The following is a 25,578-nucleotide window of genomic DNA, read 5'->3' as shown; positions in this document are numbered from 1 at the left end:
TAAATGTTAATTTCTCATTTAAAATCATCGCAAACGATATCATATCCCATGGTTCACGATATCATCAATTCGCGTTTTTCACGAGAGAAGGAATATCAGAATGAAACAAATATATTTCGAGAGCAAAAAATACTCTTCTCTCTTTGATAAATTTTTCAGTAAAATTCGGAGGACATACAAAAAACGTGTAGCATAAAGAAACAGCGAGATGCGATTTAACTGGAATCGAAGGCGTCAGTCTGACACCTCTATCGGCGGCTCATGTTTCCGCGCTGACGATCCGCGACAACGCGTTCTGGATGTGACACGAGTCGCGGTGATAAACTTAGGGATTCCGCACGCAAGGCGGATGCAGCGCGAGCACGTGGCTGTAACTCGACGCGTCACGGCGGCGGCGTCAGTCTCCGAAGTCGTAAGGTCTAGATAATGCGTCGTTCGCGGGCGAGATTTCGCATCGTAGGACGCGTTTAATCGCGAACAAGAGTCTGCCGGTCTCGTAAAGAGGCGAGAAATCTCGCTATACTGCGATGCAAATCGCATACGTACCTAGGCCGTTAACGATGACGTCGCCGTCGTCGTCGCGACAGCACGTGGCGCGCATTTCCGGAACACCTGTACTCGCACGCGCGTAGTTACCGGATCTGATCGCGCACACACTTTACCGACGACATCCCTCGGTAAATGTCAAAATGGTAAACTGGCTCGCCTCTGAGGCGACAACCCGTCACTTCAGGAATTCACTTTTCGCCCGGAAGTAAGGACGCTTATCGCACCGAAGGTAGGGAAGAGAAAGGAAGCGAGGCAAGAAACTTCAGGCAAAGAAGCAAAGAAGCAAGAGAGGCTCGGAGGCTCGGAGGAGGATAGGAGGGTAGGATAGTCCCCCCCGACGAGGAAGAAAACACCACAAAGGCTCCCGAGAATGAGGAGAGACGGAGGGAATCCGACACGACGCCAAAGACCAGGGCGGGGGGAGGGGCGCGACGGAAAGGAAGATAGACGGATAGAACGCGGATGCCGGCCCGCCGGAGAAGTCGTGGGCACGATCGCCGTCACAACACTAGTAGCCTGGTACACTCTTCTGGTGGTACATACACACGATCCGTCTCCCTGTCTCCCTCGCTTCCTCCTTTCTCTCTCCGTCTTTGTCTCTCTCTGTCCGAGGCTCTCTCGATTCCTTCTGCCGCACGTACGTGCGTTTCCTCCCGGTGCAAACACACCGTGCAACGCTCGCGTGAACGCATACACACACCCGCGGCCGCCACGCGCGCGTGTTTCTCGCGTACGTGTGCGTGCTCTCTCGCCTCTCTTTTTTATCCGCCTCCTCTCTCGGCGTAGAAGGGAACCTCCACGTTCTCTCCTCCTACTCTTGTTCGCGTCTCTCAACCGCCCGCGAAAGCACACACCGCGACAGGGCGATCTACTAGGTGAGACTAGTTCCTCCACCCAGCCGTGGACCCGTTTTCTGTACGCCTCTCTCCTTCAGTCGCCTTCCGTCTCCCTCGCCGTCTCCCTCTACTAGTCTCAATCGTTCTGGCGGCTACTTCTCCGTTTCGCGATTCTTCTCGCGTGCCTCCGAGAGGATTCTTCCCGATTTTACGAGCGCCTACGGAGCGATACGTTTTTGCTCCCCGCTCTCTCCGTGCTAGTCATGGGATAGACCGCGCGATGGGAATAAGCTAATCTCTTCGGCAAGCGAGAAAAGGGAATTGCAACATTATTGAACTAACGCCTTACGTTCCGCAGCGTTCACGAACGTGTCTTTTTTCATCGTTACTCAAATACAGAATTTGCATGAGCTTTAGTTCCTCGAGATTAATTAATCTCAAAGTAATGGTCTAACAGCGCGATTTCCCTCTCGTATCTCTTTTATTATTGCTTCGTTGTTGCGTGAGGGGACACGCGAAAGGATGCTTCCTGGGTTTATGAGCTCTTATGACACGCTCTGTCGATCCTTTCGGATTAATTGCGCGATATACCGTTTTATCCTCTCGACGGAACCATTAAGCCGATACAGCCGGTAATACCTTTCCCAGACGTCGACGATAAAAAAAAAGCGCAGCAACGGGAGCACGCATCTGTGGAAGATAAAGATCTCAGCGAAATTAATTTCACCATCGGCTCACAAATCCAACTTCACTGCAGTTTTCGTAAGAAAAATGTACGGATTAATTCTTTTTCCCCCAATGAAAATCGATCTAACAAAGGAATTAATGGACCAGAAAGATAGGAAATATGTAATATGGATAATCGATATATCAATAAGAAAATGTTCAACGTCTGCAAGAAGAGATTTTCCGTTTTCATCTCTTTTTTGATAATAACCGTTTGTCTAAATCCTTCTCAAATATCGCGGGAGTTTCTTTCCCATACCCTAATTTCATATTCTTACATTCTACGTATATATTTAATCTATCGAGATCGAAGCGCTAAGAAAAGGCACGAATGATATCGCGTCTATCTTATTTGACACGCCGTTTCCACTGCCAAGATCCGATACTCCAATATGTATGCAGCGTCGGCTACTTCTTTCTTCCTCAGACAGTGATAAATTTATCGTTACGTTCATTCTTAATCCTTTCGATCCACCATTCCCTCTTCGTACTCCCGTCTCGTTCTCGTCTCGTTTTCGCGGAGAGATTCACTCCGATTTCGCAAGCGGTCCCGAGATACTCCGGGCGGCGCTCACTCCGGCGGATTGTATCTCTCTCCTCCCTCATTGAGTTCGCTCGACCGAAATCGAGCCCATCGGCATCCCACGCGCAAAGGAGCTCCGGCGTGTAATGCCGAAATGGGAAGCGAGGTGGGATCCGCACGTGTACGGCATCGAAGAGAGGTCGGAGATGTCGGGATTATATACGAAAGCGATGCCAAAGAGCAATCTCCCGCTAAGGAAGCCAAAACGCGCAACAAACCGTATATACCTGCCTTCAAAAAGATAGTTCCTTTACATGTTACGTTAAATCCAGTTAAATGGATACGATAGACAGACACAATTGTTGCAACTGCAACTGTCGAAAAATAAAGTTTTCAGTTCGACAAAGCACATTTTATACATTTCAATGGATTGGAAAATATACAACATGAATTATTTTTTTAAACGTAGATATTTTATATCACTATTTGAACGTGTAATGCCGAGGATATCTTAAATAACCGACGTAGCAGAACACGCGTACCCCTTATAAAAGAAGAAGAAGAAGAAGAAGAAGAAGAAGAAGAAGAGGCGCATATAGGATATTGCGAAAATCGCTCTCGAGAAGCCTTATCTTTTCCTTTGAAGTCGTCTAATGTAGCCACGACGCGACGGTGGATGGAAAGTACTTTTACCACTTTTAACAGCGGTTTTATGCGCGCTTGGCACGATTATCAATTTACGCGCACAGATACCGCATTATCGGCGCACCGCTTAATCGTGCCCGGCAGTCGGCGGCGCGGCGCGGCGCGGCGGCTGCAGTCGAAGGTCGTATCGATTCTAAAATCCACGAATGACCGGCCCACGCGAGCGCGAGGTTCGTAGGACGTGCGAATAGCTACCAGGCTACCTGTTTATTATCAAGAAAGTCGTTGCCGAAGTCGTATATCTTCCGTGGACAATTAATTCTCCGCCTGGTCTCGAAAGCGAGGACGGGACGCGGGCTTGTGCTGGCTCGTTGTCGCCGTCGTCGCGTAATCGTGTCACGGATTTTCAGCGATACACCAACGGGTGGATTCGATGAAATTGCGGCGACCTTACGCTGTCGCGTCGAGACAGGCGATAAATCGAACGATCGAAACGGGATTGATCGATGGTGAAATATTATGCTAGTATAAAGAAAGAAGGAAAGAGAGAGAGAGAGAGAGAAAAAGGAACGACGTCTACGGCGCACTGCGTGCTATCTACGAAGCGCAACCTCGACGATAACGCCGGTCTAATAATGAATATGCGATCGCCGCGTCGAAATCGATCGACAATTCGCAAGCAAAGCGGTAATTCAACTCCGCGGATGAGCGATAAATCCGGCCACCGCCGCCGCCGCCGCCGCGCCCGATTAGTTAGCACCGTCGCTGTGTTTGCGACTTCTACGGCGCTTATACCCGGTGGCCCGATGGTATCGCGGCTTCATCGTATTATTCATGAGTTTATAGTCTCGAGAGGCAGGAGAGGGCTTGACAGGGTAGGGCGGTGCTCCGCCGCGGTACTGATTTTATTGCTCGTCGTAGGTGCTATCTCTGGCAAAGCGGCGGCGGTGTCTCGATATCGCTCGCGAGCACCGAGAGAGCCGTCGAGACGCGGGACCACCCACTCTACTCGCAGCGGACGTCGTTTTTGCGCCGCTCCGGGTAAAACTCAACCCCCCGCGCGCGCTCCGAGGACGAGGACTCTGTCCTTCGTGTATGACAAACGATCGGCCGTAGCGTTGAATTAACTCTTGGCCGGCCGGTGTACGTTTGATTAAGTCTACCGGAGCGTATCCGCGCCAAGATGCATTGAGTCTCTCCATTCATGTGCATGACAGGCCGGGATACTCGCCGGTATTCAGCAACGTGTAAAGCGGCTGCATGGGCGGTCGATAATACTAATTTGAATTTGACGGCTTTCGAGGAAGGTCGAAGACGTGAACGGCCATCGACAGTTTTCACGAGTTAAGTCAACCGTCGCCAGCACTGACGGAAACTCAATCGAGACCACGATTGAATAAGTAAACAGTAAGACACTTTTCGCACGGTGTTTTCTCCGCCGTGACCGTCATTTGTAATCCGACAAGATTGCAGAAACAACCAACGTCGATTTCCTTTCGCGCGAAATGTCATTTAAATCGCCCACAAAGAAAGCTAGATCGATTCTCCGACCTCCGACTCCCTTCCCGTGTCGCGCTCGGCCGCGCCCCGGCGTCATATAAACAGGAATTAGGCGGGATCTTGATGAAGGAAGCCCGCGTCGAGACACCCTAATCTCTCTTTCTCGCTCAACGAGCCGCTTATGCAAAATCCGCGAGTTACAACCGTAAATAACAGTGAGACAGCTTCGCCTTCCTTCCAGCGCGCGCTCGTCCGTTTGTCGTCGACCGTTTAACGTCGCTAATACGCTGTTTACGGCTCGCGAAAACGAATAACCGGTCATAGGCTCTCGACATGCTGACGCGCGTTTTCCGTCCTGCCACCATCGGTGACGACGTCGCGTCGCGTCGCGTCGCGTCGACGGGGCCCGTTTTGCACCGCCTCGGGGTGCCTTCGCTGTGTACGCGCAGCGTCATCCCTAGACCCCGGACCCCGGCAATTGAGCACGTTCTTTTTCCCTCGGCGGCGCGCTCGCAGGTAGATCCTTAATTATCCAACCGGCCAACGACCGGTTGTCATCGACAGCCGGAGTGACGAGCGCGAAAAAGACCACCCGTATAAGCCTTCCCATCCACGCCTTTCATCCGCGGATGGATATATCCGCAGGGTTGATACAGCGAAACGGTGGACGAGGCGGATGGAAGAAGGAGAGGGACACTATATATTTACATATCGGGACTTGGTGCATGGCTCTTAGAGCGTACGCGACGATAAGATACCCGTGCATTAACAGATAATAACGAAAAATAGAGAAAGAGTAAAGGGACATGGCCATAACGATTAGAAATGAACACACAAAAACCTGATATTATGATACTTCAATATAGCCGTGTGTACAATGTAAGCCTCAGATACATCGCGTCGAGAATCCCTAATGCAAAGAATAAATTATGGATCTAGATCCTAATGAGAGCTCATCGTGTGCTGTAGGTACTTTGGAACGAAAAGAAGCAATAAGCTGCTTTAGCGTGAGTAACGTGTTTATTTTGCAAGCGGCCGTTGTATACGGACCGGTTGGTCCAACGAATTTTTAGCGCCCTCGTTAATGGATCCTGCCGATTGTAGGATATCATCCCGTAATTTATTCATTGTCCTCAATGGAAAGCCGTTGCGATCGTTGATCGATGGCGCCGCTGATTCGTGCTGGCCGGCCGGCGTTGTTTAATTTATTCATCGAACTCTCTCTCTGTCTTTCTCTCTTTGGCCTGGAAATTTATAATGTTATTATTATGTTTTATATGCAAAGTCATCGATTACCTATGCACCATTCTTGCCGGCGTTCTCGCGCAGGTAAAGAAGCAGCGTCCGTGGAAGCGATTCTGATTTATACTGGCTTCGGGTTTTAACGGATAACAAAGCATCGATTGTTCTTGCTCGCTTGACGCGGCCAAAAAATAAACTAAGATTAAACTATCAGACCCGTTCCGGAGGCCGATTCGGCCCATATTTGGCCTGATTCGGACATAACCGTACGCAGACTTGCACACACGCATCCGTTATACGAGAAATAACATATATAGTTTTTATAGTATAAGTGTGCTTGTCCGTATTTTTGAAGCTATTGAAACCGCGCAAATTGGTTTTTTGTCGAAAAATTGTAATATTTATTTGTAATAATATTTTAATTCCGAAATAACAATTTTAAAATTACTCTATGAGGAAATATTAAAACTAATATACTAAGATAATATTAAATAATGTAATGTAATATTAGAAAATGTAATGTGTATCTTTTCTCGAGTAGGTATTTACATTAAATATGGTTTTTAATGTAAATTTTACGATAATATTTTTTATTTTTACTTTTGTAGAGCAAGAACGACCGCAGGTTTCGATCATTATCTTTACTTTTTGTTTTATATGATCCTTTGAAAGGATCATAAAGCCATTTCTCTTGACACCGGCATTTTTTTCTTTCTACCATTGGCATTAAACCAGGTGCAACAAGTGTATGCAAAATGCCGTTACTGCAAGCTAAGCGTAAAATTGGATGAAATTTTATCGCGTCGTAGTCGATAATGCGAATGATAATATTCACGTGCCGCACTACGTAGTTCCTAACTCTTAAACGCGGTTCATCCTTCCGTGAAATCTAAATGTCGTACCGAGTCGTTCGCACGACGGCACGAATTTTTAGTTTTCAATTCGTCTGTTGCTTTCCGTCGTTCCCCGTTTTCCGATAACGCGGTCATGTACGAGGGAGGTTCGCCGAATAAGACCCTGGATGGGCGACGTAACGAGCATGCAATATCGAATATCGTAATACCGTAAAATTGAGGATCGCTTTCACGATGCCCGATCGGAAAATAATTTCGTAACGAGTGAAATTTGCACGCTACTGAAAGTTTAATTTTTGTATTAGTCTTTTTCTATCTTTATCAATTCCGTGTCTGCGCAAAATGGGCAATATAAATACCAATATGATCGTGATATTCGTAAATTAGAAGATTCTCTTGATAAAGTATGTTACTCATAATGATAACGATGAGTTAATTGATATATGAAGATATTCTCAACAGGTAATAACCAGCGTTATTTTTATATAGACATCTTATACAGAAATTACAATCAATGGTTGGAAATTACAATGGATGGAAAATAAATTGGCATATGTACATATAATCATTTTTTATCTCGACAAAAGTCAATATAAATTCCAATAAAAGCATCTTAATAATTTCTGTAATTTAAAACAAGAATTTTGAATCTTTTATTTTGATGGGGTTGTTCTAATATGTTAACGATACTTTTTATTATTCTATATTTCTGATTCGTACAAATTTGTAATGTAAATTAAAATATGACATATATTTTTGGTTTATTTTGATAGATATCTCTCAAATGACTATCTACTTTATTTTAATTAATATTTTGTTTAATGTCTCTTTCTCTTTTGTTCTCTCTCTCACGCGCGCAGATTGCCTCATTGCAATAACAGCTATATACACGACAATATTCTGTCAAAATATGAAATGCTTATGGATATACATCAGTATACATATATATATCTCCACAGTTGTTGCATTTTAATTGGATTATCGATGTCATTAGTCAGATCGATGCATAAATAAAGCGCTTGTATTTCCGGTCATTGTAGACGCGATATAACCGGATATGCTCGCGCGAAACAACTTCGTTCCTTCGGCTGTTCACCGACATCCGGCAACTTCAGGCACGTATTCGGGCTGATTTAGCGCGAGCCCAGTCATAATGATCGTATTCCTGGCACTTCTAACGCTTTTCGCCGCGACTGTTGATGGCGGTCTACTCGAAAAATACGCCAACGCGCCCGGAAACGTATATCACGGTAGGTAAGTGCATTCGCATTTCGCAATCGCCGTTAATTTCTCGCCGTGACGGAATCTGTAACTGATGCTCGTCGGATTCTCATAAAATGACAATTATGACGAAGGGCGTGCAACACAAGTTGCGACTAAAAGCTGTTTAACAATCTTTTAAATTTGACGGGATACTTATGCAGTCACAGAGAATTAAAAAATTTATAAAGTGCCGTTGTATTCGCGACATCGTTGTCGACGTCATCGGTGATGTAATTGTGTCCCTTGCAAATGAATTGACCCAGGTATACCCGAGACATCCACGAGCCGGAGCTCTTGGTACCGAAGCGTGTGCTCGCGGACGGTAGCTTCAGCACGTATTCCCTGCCGAATTTCTATAACCGCCGAGAGATCAGCGAGCGCGGCAAGCGATCCCTCGGGTCGGCCAATAAACTGCACCTGGTGTTACCCTTCAACGGGATCGATCATCACGTGGAGCTCAGCCCGTATCATGAATTTATCTCGCCCGACATGGTGGTGGAGACACGAGGCGCCGGGATCAGCACTAATCTCAACGAGGGCCTGAGCTTCAGGAAGGCATCCGATCGACAGTGTCACTATCGCGGTACCGTTCGGGGACACGCCAATTCCAGGGCGGCTCTGTCTTTGTGCGATGGTGTGGTTAGTATAATATAATACACGTTGCACATTCTATATATAGCTCACCCCAAGGATCTCGGTGTTAACGAACCGAAAAAAGAATCTCAGGCATGTTTATACTTCGTCGCGACAAAGTACGCCTTTCACCCTAGATGGATATTCTTCGATAGAGGAATTAATTGTTAATTGATCTCCATGGATATTTGCCTACTTACTTATATAATATATTAATTATCTCGCAGAGATAATATTAATTGATCGTTCATGCATTTAAAGGTAAATTAATTAATATGATTGCGTGACTCGACGATCTTATTTGCTTCTTCGTGAGGAAAGTTAATTAATTCAGCCAGATTGAGATAAACATCGATTGATGTAACATTTCGGTAGCGTTCGCGAGCCGGATTTTAATCTTCGCTCGTATGGTTCGTATGGTTTGTTATTAATTTTGATGAGAGTTGCGAGCTGGAGAGATAGAACAGAATTTCGAAGTGGCTACGAGCGTGGTTGGTGCACATAATGCGTTCCACGGATTCCTTCGGGAGATTAACGTTAACGAAGCAAGAGGAGAATTGCAAGCGCAGTCGGACGGATATTGTAGAAAGGTTGTGCTGGAACATTCCCTAAATCCCGTCGAAATTCGATGCGAATGTTATGACATGTTTCGCGATACGATATATTCTCTTGCATTTTTATTACGTTTTATCTATCACCGAGCGCGACGCAATAATATTGGACAGAACGCAGTGCGAGATGTTCAAGAGCTTGTGATGTAATTGCAATTTATAACAAAGCAGCCCGGTAGACGATGCTAAAAGTTATTTCAGTAGCACACCACATTTTCAGGCGTCTATACAGACTCTAGACGTCTATACAGAGATAAACATCGATGCTATTTTGGCTGGTCTAGATTTGTATCATTATAAGATTTGTTATCGCTTGCTAATTTCATCTGTTTACACCATTTTCTCCGTCATGCGATTTTTGCGTCTGCGATCATCACGAAAATAGAAACGGATCGACAAACACGTACAATACAATCGATGACATTGCAGGACAATACGCATCGATCCACATGCAAATGCACCGTATTAACATGCACGTTTCTAAGTGCGTAATAAAAGCGTCGATCCTGGGTAAACTGGGAGCGCGCTGCGAAACACGTGTGTCACGCAGCGGCATTTAATCACGGCGTTATAGCGATGCAATATTCATTGTGGCACGCTGCACTTGCATATCGTCGGTTTGATTACGCGACAGCTTTTTCCGAAAAATAGAACGAACGATAGTAAGAATCGGGTCACAACACACCTACGAGAGCGCTGTCGATACTTTTATAAAGTATATACTTTTTTTATTCAACAACAGCTTGACTGCGACATTAGAGAAAATTGAGTTTTTTTCGATTACGTTGCGTACGAACTCGATATTTGCGTTTCGAATATACGAAGCGATAGTTGTATTACAGTGTGATACCCTCAATAGCCTCGAAAGTAGTTTTCCGCCGCGCGGCTCGTTATTTTCAGAGTACAAGGCGAACGATTACGCGCGCAGATAAACCTGCAAACTGCGCGAAACGGGTGGAATGCCTAGTTGATTCTATTAAACGTAAAGTCGCGACGCATGTCGAGAGCGCGATTACCATCTACGATTTTCCGCCGCGGTCACGCGAATTTGCGGCGAAACGAATCAACGAAACGACATTCGCGTCCGTAACAGGTGACCCGTTAAATGCAGGGTTTGTAAACGTTTCTAAATGACGGAGCGGCGCGAATCGACCGAAATGTCACGTGGAATGTGACGCGTTTGGCCTTTTCCACTCTGTGACGTCTACTCGATGAATATCATCGGCTCTATCAGTTTCTACACGGCTTTTTCGACGTATAATAATATATTTATATCACGCTAATTTTAAAGATATATCTCAGGCATGGACGCAGTCTGCCATAACTTATCTATATCGAAATGCCGAAACTAATAACCAGATAGAATCCTGGCAGAATTAATTCGACTGTTCATAAATCTTAATATATGTTATACGGCGAGAAAGAAATAGCGTTTACGATATTTAATATACGTAATTTCACACCCTAATTGTAACGCTGATCTTTAACGCGATCAAAATCTTGCAACACAGCGACTTTACGTCAGCTAACTAATGTGCCACGTCGTAAATATGAATGTCAATATTTTATTTCATATTATTATCGGGAACGTGACACACCTCTCGCGCGCAGGCTGGTTACGTGCAAACTAATCACGGACGGTACTTCATCGAGCCAGTGTATCAGGCGGAACCCGAGCCCGACGGGCAACACATTCACGTGGCTTACAAACGAGATGCGCCGCACGAGAAGAAAGGGCAAACCGATACCGTATCGAAAAGACACTGCGGGACCGACGGTTAGTTACCACCTCAGATATTTTAGCCTGTGTGTATTCCTATCCTTTTGTTTCCCTCCTTCCCAAAAGTAATTTTGAACGGGGCGTTGTCGGGCCATATTCCACCATTTATTACTTTAACATTTCACTTTAGCTCGAGACGATATAGTTCCCCGGTCCGTGTCGCGAACATTTATTATGTACCGTAACGCGAGAGGATTCCGCATAGTTACGAGCAAGTGACAAATAATGGCGCGTAGTTTGTGGAAGCTCATTCCCGCTTTAACAGACAACTGGGAGTCGGCGTGGGCGGAGCAGCTGACTAAAAGGCAGATGCAACTAATGGAAAATAATTCTCCCGGCGCGAGGCGCGATACCGCGGTATCTACGGGAACGCACAGTATACATCGTTACATTGAAATTGGACTGATCGCCGATCGGAGATTCCTCGACTTCCACAACAAGACGGATTACGAGCAGTACCTCTTGACGGTCATGAACATGGTGTCCGATTTTTATCACGACAATTCCGTGGGGAATCAGATAGACGTCGTCTTGGTGCGCGTGGTATATTTGGAGAAAGAGAAAGAGGAGGTAACGTGCGATCGCATATATAATATAAAAGATACATTCAACAAGAAAAAGAAAAAGGCCGCAATAAACGTTGTCGATACCTTATTTACCTGAAATAAATAAATTGGTTAAATTAATAAATGTTACAGACATCAAATGTAGTATTACCTCCAATTCTTTGAAAAAAAGAATAGTTTTTACTAATTAGATTAGAAAAGCAATATTTACGTGTGACGTTAATGTCCGATTTATTGGATCTTGATGTGCTCGTAGATAGATTTGCTCATCAGTCCGGCTGCCGAGAATACGTTGGAGAGTTTCGCGAAGTGGGCAGAGAAAATGAATCCGAAGGATGACACGCATCCAAATCATTACGATATCGCGGTATTGGTTACCAGGTAATTTTCCTGGGCAACCGAGACCTAATCGTCGTGTACATCGCATTGCTATTCGCATGTATCCTCAGGTATGACATTTGCTCGGAGGGAACCAATTGCGACCTAATGGGTCTGGCTCATGTCGCTGCGGCCTGCGACTCGGCGAAGGCTGCATGCATTAATGAAGACAACGGACTTCTGCTCGGCATCGTGATTGCTCACGAAGTTGGTCACGTGTACTGTCCATGTATCTCAATCGTAAACAAATTTGTTCGAAATTGTCTTTAAAAAAACGATACAAGTTTTGAATTCTTCGAAAGCAGAAATAATTTTTGGTGTAAAATTAACTATTTTTTTAAACGTTTATTACATCATCGATTTCTTATAACCACTTTATGCAATTATTGCAATAATACAATCAAAGATGCAAAATTCCAATGCTCCTTTCAATGTTGTGTTTTAACACGAGAAAGAAAAAACTTTTAAACAAAGGCCATTCTGCTTTCTTACAAAAATGCTATCTTATAGAATGGGTTGTTCTCATGACGAGCCCGAAGTCAGTGGATGTCCATCGAAGGACACGGACGATAGCTACTTTATTATGTCCCCTATCGTCTTCTTATATACCATCCGATGGTCGAGTTGCAGCAGGAAATTTATAACAGCGTTTCTCGAGTAAAACCGAGTTACATAAGTAATGACGGTGCATAAATAATGGCCGTTTTTAATTGCGCAATGATGCACGACTTTATGCGAATATATAACACACTTAACACACATAGTTCTGTGAAAATATTATTCCAGTAAAGATATTTAGGATTTTGTCTGATCGATCAATATCGTTCCTTTTACTAGATATTTGTACAATACATTTGTCACATAAATTTTATTTATTAATTATTTTGTAATATTATTATCAAACTCTAACAGAATTAATGGATTATAATCTGTTTGATAAATCTATAATGATATATTTTATTTTTAAAGCGAGAATTCCATGTCGTGCTGTTTACTGAAAATATCTATTAAAAACGGTCATTTTTTAATATTTAATAATTTGAAATATTTAATTGTTCAATTATAATTAATTTTATGATAACTTATCTGTGAATAAGGAGCGGATTGGGCGATTGTTTGAACGACAATCCAAGAAGTCCCCCGGAGAAACTGAGATATCCTAACATGTTGCCGGGTGCGATGTATGACGCTGCTTTCCAATGTGACATGCAGTTTCCTGGCTCGAAAGTGTGCCCGCAACCTCAAGTAAAGTTTCGATCGACTTTGCATGCGATTTTAATTGCATTTTAGTGTCTTTGGTCCGATTATCACGAATCGCAAATTACTATTTAGCGAAATTCAATGTTCTTCTCATTAATCGTCGATAAATTCTTCTATTATATATCAACTACCTGCATTTCGTTTACATTTTATCTATCATTTGCTCGTCGGAAATGAAATGGCTTTTATTCATCACTTGTTATATTTGCTCGGACAAGGTATATTCGATTATCCCGATCGCGCTGACGGAATATTCACTCTCTGAATAAATTATTCGAAGTTATATTTGCCGCGTAACGTCTGTTTCTGTGTCAGTATCGGATTTCAGGGTAGTGTTCACGAGGTGACAGTTCGGTATCGTACAAGATCACGTTCGAGTCGTGCTTTCTCTCTCTCTTTCTGTTCCTTTAAAACTAATCTGATTAGCCCGGGCTCTCTGCGACCGTGTGTATATTTCAGGCGAGTGGCTGCGAGAACCTGTGGTGCTTGACCAATACGAGCTGTTATTCCCTGGGGACGCCGAAGGCTGACGGTACCAAGTGCGGTGAGAATAAGGTGCGCGCGGCTTAGGTAGAGAACCTGTTTCCACCGGCAAAATATATTCCCGGCGCGGATTATTTAGCAGCCGCTTAGCGTCGTTGTTTATGCATCCGCAGATATTACCGGCGACGTAAATAATACGAGGTGACATCAATTATCAAACTAACGCGAGCGCAAATGGCTTTCGACGCGAATCGAAAGCCATTTACGAGGCGCGACCCGCGTGTCCCGGAACGCCGCCGGAAACGTAGCGGAATAAAAGGGCGTTCCTCCCTCTCCTCTCTCTTTCTCCGCGGAGCGGAGAGAGATTTATTAAACGACGCGCCTTCTCTCCCCGTGCGTCGGCTTCTCGCGCGGATGTAGATTTCGTCGCCTTCGGCGCGCTCGCGAGCGGCGGACGTAGATTTAATCGCGCCGGGGAAATAAATTGAAGTGTCAGGAAACTTCGCGCGCGACTCTCCGCGCGCTGGAAATTGGTATTCGCGTGAAGCACGGAGGCGCGGGGAGTAGCCCGCGAGACATATTGCATTCTCCTAACCCGCGGGACACACAAAGATAATATAAAAAAAAGCGTTGCGCGCGAATTTTTCTAGTGGTGCATCCACAAGAAGTGCGTGGACATGGGCACCCGACCGGCCGCGGTGCACGGCGGATGGGGCGATTGGGGTCCCATGGGTCCTTGCAGCAGGTCCTGCGGCGGTGGCCTTAAGTACTCCGAGAGAGAATGCGACCGGCCGGTGCCGGCGAATCGCGGCAGATACTGCATTGGCGAGAGAAGAAGGCTCTTCACTTGCAACACTACGGTAAATCGCACATCTTCCGTTGCTTCTCGCGTACCAGCGAGTCTCAGTAAGCGACTTTGGCCTTAATTTCTACCCTATCGCGTTAATTTCTCCTGACGATTTTCATGGTTTTCAAACTGCTAGCCAAATTACACATTCCAAGGTATATAGCGGCGATGGGCCGTGTCTCTGTCTTATTTTCATTACTACGGCGAAGAGGTAGTTGACAATATTGGTTCGTCACGCTTACGAGATTTTTACGTATTTCAACAGCGAGATACCGCGCGTTACCATTTCATATTGCTACATAGCGACGCGAGCGGTACAACACGCTGTAACAAATTTAGTTAGGGAGGGAAGAGACGGGAAGAGAGAGAGAGAGAGACTCTATCATTGCCGCGAGCATCGCCGTGACGGAGCTCGGCGAAACGTTTTAATTCTTTTTAGTCGTACGACGATTCTCTACGCTGTCACAATTCTCCTGTATACCATCCCGCATGGAATTCCGTTACACATTCGCTGTAACGTTCCGCGTTAAATTGCGCAGCCCTGCGACCCGACGAAACCGCCGTACCGTGCGGTACAGTGCTCGGAACACGACAACGAGGAGATCCTGACGGACGGGCTTCATCAATGGAAGCCATACATGGACCCGAAATTAGAGCCTTGCGCGCTCTACTGCATCAACGAGAAGCAAACCTACGTGAAGATCTCGCCGACGGCGAGCGATTCGACACCCTGCAAGGCCGGGACCAACTACATGTGCATCTCCGGAACGTGCAGGGTGTGAAATTGTAACTTTTTGGAATAGAATCACGTCTTGTCGAGAAATCTCTACTGTCCGCGCTAGGATTGTCATGCTGAACCAATGAAAATTCATTAGCTAAAACATCGAACTTTCCCAATATTTCTCATATCTACGTGAGAAATAAAACAGCAAACCGAATATACATACATATAAAAGATATAAAAAAGTTTTAAAAAATATCTATATTGATATATGCATAATTTGCAAGTGTTATAAATTTAAAAAATTCTCTATGATCGTTTTTCTGGACTTTCTACATCTTCGAATTTTATCGATTTTTTTTTAAAATGATTCAAAGGTTCAAAATTCTCTAACGGAAATTGTGCTCCGATATGTTCCAGGCACTTATTATGTGTTTGTAATAAAGCATAAATGCATGCACATAATTAAATAAATACATTCGAAATAATTAAAAGCGTTAAATACCAGCGCGTCTATGACACTTTTTGTGTTACTCTAGCGAGATAGCAAAATTAAATTTAGTAGCAGAGTTCTTATATACGGGTTTGTAATTACTTTGTTCGTAGCTGGCTTTAACTATCTATTATTAATTAACGGAAAATTTACAGTTGCACTAACATATTTTATTACAAAAAATGCTCTTTCTTTTTTCTTACAAATAAAATATCTTTTAAATTATTTTACTTTGTGAGAAATTTTTACTTTTGTGGCATTTATGATTTTTATCATGTTAAATATAGTGACACATGTTTCTCGCACTGTAGAAAGTTGGATGCGATTGGGTGATAGACTCGGACGCAATCGAAGATAAATGCGGCATATGTAAGGGCGATGGGACCAAATGCAGCCCGGTGGAGGGCAAGTTTACTGAAACAGTGTCGCAAAGCGGTAAAAATTCAGTAGATTGTGCTCACGACTTGTCAAATGAAATCGCACAGTTCCTTCCTCCGTGATACATCGTTCCTCTCTCTCTTCGCAGCGTATGTGAAGATCGTGACAATTCCGAGGGGAGCTCGAAATGTGCTGGTTTCCGAGAGAAAACCCAGCGAGAACATGCTGGCCGTGAAACTCGAAAAAGATAAAACATACTGCATCAATGGAGACAAGTGAGCTTCCGCAAACTCTTGCGCGACTCTCGCTCTCCTCTTTTCTGTTCTCTTTTCTGTCTTTAATTTATAACGCCCATAGCGCACATAAACGTCCCGAGAAAATTGATACGCGCAGATGCTTTTCGTAACGATGATAAAGCGTGCAACGTATTTTTTACGGTATATACTTTTATGACGTTGTCGTTCGCACAGCCGCGAGTTTAAGAGCGGAGATTACGAGTGTGCTGGAACGATGATTATCTACACGCATCCGGAGCCGGACAAGGAAGTAGTGGAAATGAAAGGTCCGATATCCGAAGATATCGAGATACAAGTAAACTATGTTCATTTTCCAACGATTATCTCGATGATATCGTACGACGTAATTATCGGTTTTGCGCGATATATATAAACTCTATCGTATAAAAATCTAATATCGCGAATGTATCTTTTATTCGTAGTAAATTTTTGTATGATTACAAATTTATTTATAGCAAATTATCTTTTCGCAAAATCGTTACGAATATTTTATTCTTTCAATTGCTGTGAATTGATGATAAAATATGTCTATATAATTTTCAAATTATAGATTAAAAATGTTAATCTGTTTTTGGATAATTTAATTAAAGTTTTATAATTTTTAGTGTATACTGCATTATTATATCTAAAAAATGCTAGAAAATGTTAAAAGTTTATCATATGATTTTTGTTTACCCTTTTAGTACGTGTTCTTCAATCCCCAAGACAACCCTGGAATAGATTATAAATACTACGTGAGATCGACGAATGCATCGTACACGCCCAAGTATATGTGGGACTTCGTCGAGTGGTCAGAATGCAACGCTAAGTGCGACGGTGGCACGATGGTAATTTATGTGACAACGTTACACGCGCACGCGGGTGCCTAATGCAACCGCGAATGCGACCGCTTTTATGCGAAGGACGTGTCATCGATTTGCGCAGGTATCCGAGCCGTCCTGCATCGAGGAACAGGGTGGACGAGTGACGCCCAACTTCTGCGACGGTATACCGCGCCCGGAAGCGAAGAGCCGCATTTGCAATCAGGCCCCTTGTCCCGCAAAGTAAGCCGCGTAGCTCCAGACAGTCCGTAAGTTCCGCGTAGATGTAGACAATGCGTCGTAATTTCACGTGGTAAGATAATTCATTGGGCGGTGCAAAGTAGCATTTTTAAACAGAAATTTAATAAAGTAAAACCTGTTTTATAGAGAAATAATATAAATACGCAATTCTTATAGCGTAATATAAAATTCGACATTTTTTTTGCATCGGTGCTTTTTTATTTCCAACAGCTAGATCGCGTAGCAATACGTAGTAACAAAAAAAATTTTCCTAGTAGAAGAAAATATAACTTATCACTGTTCCCGTCCAACAACAACAGTTCAAATAATACTTACGACGTTGAGATAAAAATCTCTGAGCGCTATTGGCTTCCGCTCCATCGATCTTAGTTCCTTCTTTAACGATGACGTAGTACTACGCACCTATGCCCGCATACGTTCGCCGATAAATAAGATGTTAACTCAGCATCGCATAAACATCGATCTAGCGTTTTGCGCGCACATTAGCGTCCGCTCGACGAATCTGATGTAAAGCAAATAAATCCATGTCCGTCGCCGGTCGCGCGTGTAGATGGAGAGTGAGTCAATGGAGTAAATGCAGTGCCTGCGACGGAAAGAAGGGTATGAGACACCGCAAGGTTCAATGCGTGAGGCCAGGTGCCAGACCCGGGGAGGACGATGTGCAGGCAAATCTAGACGCGTGTAAAGGTCGCGTGCCGAGGCAGAAAGAAGAGTGTATAGGTACAATCGTGGCCTTGCGCGTTTGTAGTATTTTTCAAGTAAAAATTCAAGATTTGCGATAATTCTGTCGCGAAAACGCTCATGTTGCATTCGTTCCAGGTACAAGACCTTGCAGAACGATGTGTCCTAAGAAAACTCGACGATCCGACGAGCAGGAGCGCATGAATGTGAGAGAGAGAGCGGACTTATCGCCAGACGATCGACGGAGAATGATCGACAGATTCGTCGACCTCGGTCTGGTCCGTTACTTGGAAAGGACCCGCGACAAGTTGCGCGACGGCGACGAGCTCGAAGGGACGAGCGCCGCCCGAGACTTCCGGCAGGTCCTTCGCGACTGGGCGATGACAAACGAGGACAAGCGTAAGCGCACCTGCGACGCGGAGGAGAGATTTACTACGCTGAAACCGGGCTCCATCATCAAGGATTCGATACCCATCGGGAATGTTGTGCTGATGCAGGCACCGTACATGGACGAGTCCCTTCAGTCGAATCTGTCGGACAAGGCGTTTCAGGAAGCCGGCGATCGCGTCGGCGTTGGCATCGATACGAGCCAGGAGAAGGTGTACAGGGGCGCTCAGGCGGTCAAACTTATCGAACAGTTGGCCCATCATAATCTGACAGCGGGTCCGCGCGCTGTTTCCATTGCCGAGAACGAGGCTCTCGATCCGTCTCAATCCATCGATACCGCGGAAAAAAGACGTTGAGCAAAAGAAAAAAAATTAAATGTTGCGATAAATGTACGTTAGCTCCGTATATAGTTATCGTCCGTGTATAAGTTTCAGAAATATATGAATATTCAGATATGGATCGAAAAGCTAGCTATTACATACTCCGTTACAAGACCTGCTCTTTGCTGATTCATGTCGCACGTGATTGATTAGCTTGACGGGATGAAGGCCGTCAAGTCAAATAAAACGTCTAGGTAATACGAAAAGTGCCGCGTGTGGCGGAACAGAAAATAACGTCCGTCGATATGACGCTTGTCCGCGATGCTCGCTAGACAGACAAACAGACGTTCGTGTTACGGAACCTTGTTACGTAGAACGAATACGAACTCAAGATTAATGACTCGCGCGCGTTTTTTTAGCATTTAATCTTTATTGGTACAAGAAAATGTCGCGCGCTAGGCATTTCCCTGTGGTACCCCCTCAAGACATTAAGGGGGAGGCAAACGTCTGCAATCTCGGATCATTACAAAGTATCGCTCCCGCCATAAATAACATAGCGAACGATGAATCTGAAAGATCAATGTTCAACGGCGGGACTCGTTAGTGGGTCGCGGGAAATCATCCTCCTCGCGTCGTTCAAGCGTAATTTATGTCGCCCGTTGCCGCATATATACCGCCGCATATTGAGAGATTATCTTCGGGCTCCGGCAGATCTATTGCCGCTTTATCGTCAATTATGGCCGTGTTAGCCGGACTTAAACAACGTCGCTGATTTAATCGGGCCGATTCATCTTGCGACTAACGGACTCCCGACAATCGAGCCGAGTTTTCTGCTCTGTCCGATCGTTAAAATTCGATACGCCTGTATAAAAACGCGCGCCATACGTATAATTCGGTCGTATAACGTAACGATTGTTTTTATCGCTTCGAAGCATCGGCGATCTGCACGCGCCGCGCGCGTTACACGCTCCGAGAGCAGCGCAGCATCGTGCAGCGTCGTTCTATTCAACGACTCGTAAAAGTCTCTTTGATAGATCGCATAATCCGTCTCCTCGAATCGACGCAGATTCGTCTTTCAGACGCGCGTCGTCTCCACTCGTTTGCGCCGCGGATTCGCCGTTCCGAAAGAGCATACACTTCGCGCGAGAATAATCGATGCGTTCACGTATGATAATAAATTCTTTTCTCTTTCATCGCGCCGAGGAGCGCTCGAATTTCTCCTCGCGCCATCATTTGCGCCATCGGTCTATTTCATCGCGTATTGCATGCACGTCGTTCGCGAAAAATCGAGACCTCGGAAGAGGCGCGCGCTTCTTCCTGAATTCTCTGTATGTATCTGAGAGCATCCATACCGACCAAGGTAAATTCCGTGCTATTCTCCGACGGTCGCGGCTCGAAATCCTTTGGAAAATTCGTTACGACGTTCTTTTCATCGCGCTCCAGAATAATCGTGAGCGTTAGGTTCTGAATGTCCTCTTTATCGATCACTATCTCCTTCTTAATTTTGTTCGCATTTATCTTCCCCGTATCGTTCGGTGCATTCCTCGATTTTTTATCTATCTGAGAACGATCTCGACGAGTCTTGGTCGAATTTCGAATCGCGTCCGCTGAAATTAAGCTCATTGTCTCGCTTGGAAGCGCATTAACGTACCCGGTGCCGATCGAACAAGAACGATTGGACGCTCGTGTAGAGAAATCACCTGGATGTCGGTCCTCCGCGACGGCGCCGCTTAAAGCCGTCTTAACGGTCGCTCGAGCAGCTCTAATGAAGTCGTTTTGTCGCGTTAGCGTGCTCGAGCGAACGGAGGAGAGCTCGCGTTTGTCGTCGGCGGCACCTCTGTCCTCTCGTCTTCGCCGGCTGGCTTCGCAAGGCGCCGACTCCCTTGGCTTCGGTCCTTGGCAGTAGCTGTCCTCGACCACATCGAGATCCTGCTCGCCACGGCCGACGGGTCGTACACATTTGACAGCGCGCCTTCGCTTGCAGCCTGGCGTGCATGGTGTGCAGCCTTGCCATTCGCCAATGATCCACCTGGAATCGCGCGCGAAGATAAGAGCGAGGCTTTTAATTAGTCAGCGACGGTGGGGCGACGGCGATTATCGCGCGGTGTCATGTCCATTCGTTTTCTCAAGATAAAAGTGACAATTCCGTCCGACGCGTGGACGTGATATGGACGAAATACAATCACGATATGAGGGCGATGTATATGTGCAAACGTGTTATTATTATATTGCCTATTAGAAATAATGAGGGCGGTGTAAATCCTTTGACACGTAATTGATTTTGTATCCACCATATCAAGCCTCGTTAAAGATCATTATAATTATTTTTTTCTTATATGTTCTGATAACTTTAAAATATTTCAAGTGTGAAAAATTGTAAATATAGCAGTAAACTTGCCGCGGTATGCAGGGAGCTTGATTGCATGGTCTGACTTTTGCGTCTGGTTTACTGATGTTCCTGCAAAATTTATCGTCCACCAATCCACCGATTTTCTCGATGCAACGGGGTTTCGATATCTGTTCTCCCGGACCGCAACCTGCCGAGCATTTCTCCCAGTCAATGAAGTCCCAGGAGAACTCAGGTTTGCGGGGAGTACGCTGCTTCAATCCTAATGAGTATTTCAATGTGACGTTCTCCTTTGCTAAAACCTGCCAGATTAATTAGCTGTCAAAGAGAATACTGCGATAGGATAAAATTAAATTTCTCTTTAATGCAGTTTCTAAAATAACACGGTATTTACTTCGATATAAAAGCGGGAAAATGTGCACTGTATTTACGTCTTCAGAAATAAAAATTTAATTTTTAGCCGTTTCGTAAAACGTTTAAATTTTATTCGCGTTGCGTCGGCAAGAGTTGGAAATTATATCTGAAAAAAGAACTCGATTTGAAACCGCTTTCTTTGAAGATTATAGCAACTGATTATTATAGCAGTACTACGATTTTAATTGAACATGAAATGTTCTGAAAAACGTTTCTTCTTGCGCGTTCTTGCCGATAGCACATGTCCAAGTTCGAACACCTTGTTTGAGATACGTTATCGATTTGCCGAGAGTAGCGACTAATTAGCGGAGTGCGTTCATTATGTTTACCAATATAATCAAGTCCTCAGTGACGGGTCCCGGTATGTTCAAAGCTTCCTGCCTCGGCCTTATCATTCCCAGCCACGCCTTGGAACCCGGCACATTGAACATTCCTAGACGGTTACTGAAATAATCACACCGCGTTGTTAATTATAGAGTAAGATTGGTATCGTTATTTGCGTGATATGTCATAAACGTGACAAGATTGATGAAGTGCAGGTTGAAGAAGAGCACCGAATTAGAGACGTTAACTCGCAACATTCGATCAGTTTTCTCGAGATTATTACGTGCATACGCGTTACAGAAATAGAAGAGAAAATTTCACTTACCCATCGATCAACACGGTTTTCGTACTTCTGGTGCGCACCACGATCCTGGATTTGGTCGGTTCTGCCTCCTCGACGCGAATATTTCTGGCACCGGCCGGCACATCTGTTATCTTCTTGAGTCCTTAACGCGAAAATTCGCGCGGAGGATTATTACAAAAAGCTACCACGCGCGATATTATTCATCAAATTTCAATTTCAGCCCAGGATCGCGTTGTGTTGCGTAGTGCGGATTTATTTGGCTGTCACAAGTTTCTCTCTCTCTCTCTCTCTCTCTCTCTCTCTCTCTTTCTCTTTCTTACACTTATACACACATAAATATTCTCAATGTGGCGCTCGGGATTCCTCTTAAAGAGCAAGACTGAACGCGCGCCTTATACTTCTGCTCCGGCGGAATTTTAATTCACGGAAGTTCTCGTTCGCGCACTTCCCATTCACCGTGCTGTAGCGACATTGAAGTTTATCGGCATTTTTGTCAAGTCGTGAAATTCGCTCGACGTGGAATAGTAAGCGAGAACGCCAAGAAAATTATTATGAGGAATTCATAAAGGAGGGGTTGACAGAAAGAGAGAGAGAGAGAGAGAGAGACTGAATGTCTGTTGAAGGCGCTAATACAATATTCAGCCATCATTTTTTAAATATTGTATAAGTATTTTTAATAATGTAGAAATTCACTTTAATGCTTGGCAAAGACTTTCACTTTGGCAATCTTGGCAAAAGTGGAATGGTATTATGTTTTCGAAAAACTAGGCAAAATAAAATCTTTATATTTGCATTTATATGTATATTTTTATTATAATATCAATACTACGTTCTTTCTTACGGGCTTGGGCCATAATCGACACTGTTCCTTGCTTCAAAGTACACGAGGTGCTGTCGCCTCGACAGACACCGCAGACGTCTTCGACGGCGGCGGATTCCATATCTAGGTCGCAAGGTATCTCCCTGCACACACCCCCGACGCAAATGTCTCGGATGCCTCTATAACACGTGGTACCGTCTACCACTTTCGGTCTCAATGAGGTCACCAGATTAGTTTCGCTCATGCAGTAAAGCGCGCAGGGGTTTTCGGACGCCTTCAAGTCTAGGGAAGATAAGTCACGAAGTCGACGCGGGGCCGAAGATCGCTTATCGCTTATCGCTTATTACCTTCGGGCAGATTATACGCCGTCCAACGATGAACCTTTCCGTCTTCCGGAAACACCCAGTCGTTGAATTCGGCGCACTGCACGTCACGAAACGACGGTGCGCCGATTTCACAGGGCTGTAAAGAACTCGAGCATTAATACCGTGCACGATAATTTTCCGTCTGCAACAGCTTTACAACAACACAGCGCGTTCAAGACTTTTCATTTTCATTTACCTGAACTTTATTGACATCATAAACCTTGTTATTTTATTTCTTTAATTTAACGCTCAAGTGTGTTGTACACTTTCGTGTGCGTCGCGTAAAACTCTCGATATAAAAAAGCGTTTTCAATGTCTATCTCGCAGAAAATGCGATCGTCGCATAAATCGGATGTTTACTCAAGTAAGTTCGCGCTGCGCTTACTGGAAAGCTGTTTACGAGCACTCGCGAAACTAACGTCCGTGGCGCAGATTTTATGGCGCTTCCTGTCACCCACGCAATAAGAGCCGCCTTTGGACGGGGACGGCCGGTTGCATTTTCTCACGGAGTACGCCACGCCGGAGCCGCATGTCCGCGAACATCTGCTCCAGGACGACCAGGCACCCCAACCGCCGTTAGTGATTCCAGGTCGTTCTCCCACCATCAGGCACTTCATTTGGTAGCACCACTGTAACATTCGTTACACTCCGACGTCGCGGCACCTAGACTGACTTATGTCACGGGGAACGAGAGAAGGCACGGAGGATGTCCCGGGGAGGTGCATTATGAACGAGGCTAAATGATGCACTACGTCCTTTAGAAGCGCGACGTGGAAATTTATTATGTCCTGCAAGAAGATATTCTTGCGCTTCGAGAGACCTTCGTCTTGTTCCATTAGAATCGCTAATGCTATTCCACGACGGGAATAATTATCGAGTCCCTTTATGACTTCTACCAGTTTTAAGCGTACTTAAAGCCGCTTAAATGTCTGCCAGGTGGAATAATATTTCCGCCTTTCACTTCGTCATCGCGCAACTATTTCAAAAATTAATTATTTATAACGATACGTGCTACTTTGCATAGTTGCAAAAATAATATATTAATCCGTAGATGCATCTCATTCGAGGAAATATACTGACATTTATATGGCACTTTATGCCTCCAATTTCGCTCGTCATTTTATAAAAATGTTCGGGACTATCTCACCATTTTGCTGGAACGGCTACTTGAATTTAGCTATCTCGCGTTTCCATTTAGAACGTCCGCATTAAAGTATACGCTCGATTCCGCGATAACACGCAAACGCATCGGATCTGCCCTCGGCCGGCGACGAGATAATTGCTCTCCGTTTCACTGCAATTGCGCATCTATTTGTCTATTTCATTCCACCGATGATTGCATCGGGCTGTTGTGAAGTGACATGACAAACAAACTGAATTTTTACGCACGTAGGCAGATCAATCTATTTTCGTAGTCGATGTTATCGTTTCCGTTTCCAATTTTTTAAACTTCGCAATCCCCTGCACATCGTCCAATTTTACTCACTAAATTTCATCGCTCGGGAATTTGTTTTTCTTTTTACGTCGAGTTATTTAAATGAAATATCAAGCGTTTCTCCTTTCCTATAAATATCTGAATGGATCATGATTGGAATCACGCGCTTTAAAAAAAGACATGTATTTTGACTGGTATTATTCACATCTCTTAAAAATATTTTACTATTTATGGCTGATATCCAATAAAATTTTCAATTTTCGTAAAAAAATATTTGTGCACGTTTCAAAGTGCATTCATTCATTTCGCATGTTCATAAGATCTGTAATTAAAAGTAAGAGTTATCGTCTGTTTCTGATGCCGGCCCGTTTATCACGCGCCAGTATCGACCATTCGACTTTGTTCAAGTTTGCTCGAGCAATTAGAGATTACTCGCCGGCCAGATTCACGAGCTTCAACGGTAATGTCCGACACCCCGAAGCGGTAGTCAGCCAACGCTAATGACTCTCGTCTACGCGCTTCAACGCGCTTCGGCA

General features: G+C 44.6%; 3 protein-coding genes across 7 annotated transcripts in view; 1 reads left to right on the top strand and 2 right to left on the bottom strand.

Annotated features, from left to right (window-relative positions):
- Window positions 1–20,863, bottom strand: part of LOC139773837 (A disintegrin and metalloproteinase with thrombospondin motifs 7) — a 62,209-nt gene extending 41,346 nt beyond the window's left edge. Inside the window, exon 1 of one of the 3 annotated variants that reach the window (XM_071708592.1) lies at window positions 20,734–20,863. The gene's annotated coding sequence lies outside the window, so the exon portion shown is untranslated. Of the gene's footprint in view, window positions 1–546; window positions 1,435–20,733 lie in introns of those variants that run through there. The other 2 variants (XM_071708593.1, XM_071708591.1) reach the window with 2 other exon arrangements.
- Window positions 7,668–19,172, top strand: LOC139773844 (A disintegrin and metalloproteinase with thrombospondin motifs 7). Its single transcript, XM_071708616.1, has 18 exons — window positions 7,668–8,129; window positions 8,402–8,777; window positions 10,994–11,159; window positions 11,428–11,732; window positions 11,985–12,109; window positions 12,178–12,324; window positions 12,617–12,763; window positions 13,204–13,351; window positions 13,826–13,921; window positions 14,500–14,709; window positions 15,236–15,472; window positions 16,222–16,345; window positions 16,437–16,563; window positions 16,759–16,879; window positions 17,268–17,411; window positions 17,509–17,627; window positions 18,196–18,365; window positions 18,465–19,172. Exons 1-18 carry the CDS (start codon window positions 8,029–8,031, stop codon window positions 19,067–19,069), a joined length of 3,468 nt encoding a protein of 1,155 aa, XP_071564717.1. The 5' UTR covers window positions 7,668–8,028; the 3' UTR covers window positions 19,070–19,172.
- The window catches only part of LOC139773838 (A disintegrin and metalloproteinase with thrombospondin motifs 6), a 10,653-nt gene continuing 4,180 nt past the window's right edge, over window positions 19,106–25,578 (bottom strand). For all 3 annotated transcript variants that reach the window (XM_071708595.1, XM_071708594.1, XM_071708596.1), the window contains 7 exons: window positions 24,027–24,236; window positions 23,590–23,704; window positions 23,264–23,524; window positions 22,444–22,564; window positions 22,124–22,238; window positions 21,432–21,682; window positions 19,106–21,062 (listed from right to left, as the gene is read on the bottom strand). In XM_071708595.1, coding sequence (XP_071564696.1) covers window positions 20,285–21,062; window positions 21,432–21,682; window positions 22,124–22,238; window positions 22,444–22,564; window positions 23,264–23,524; window positions 23,590–23,704; window positions 24,027–24,236 — 1,851 coding nt within the window. In that variant the 3' untranslated portion in view covers window positions 19,106–20,284. The remainder of the gene's footprint in view (window positions 21,063–21,431; window positions 21,683–22,123; window positions 22,239–22,443; window positions 22,565–23,263; window positions 23,525–23,589; window positions 23,705–24,026; window positions 24,237–25,578) is intronic.

The sequence above is a fragment of the Temnothorax nylanderi genome, unplaced genomic scaffold (assembly GCF_030848795.1).
Source record: "Temnothorax nylanderi isolate EJ_2023f unplaced genomic scaffold, tnyl_v1.0 TNYL_tig0070_pilon, whole genome shotgun sequence".
Classification (NCBI taxonomy): Eukaryota; Metazoa; Arthropoda; class Insecta; order Hymenoptera; family Formicidae; genus Temnothorax; species Temnothorax nylanderi.
Note: the sequence above shows the minus strand (reverse complement) of the source record. Positions and strands in the feature narration are given on the sequence as shown.

Coding starts and splice junctions, on each gene's coding strand:
- LOC139773844 (XM_071708616.1), top strand. CDS start 8,029: ATGATCGTATTCCTGGCACTTCTAACGCTTTTCGCCGCGACTGTTGAT. Junction 12,110..12,177: donor ATCGCGGTATTGGTTACCAG/GTAATTTTCCTG, acceptor ATGTATCCTCAG/GTATGACATTTGCTCGGAGG. Junction 18,366..18,464: donor GCAGAAAGAAGAGTGTATAG/GTACAATCGTGG, acceptor CATTCGTTCCAG/GTACAAGACCTTGCAGAACG.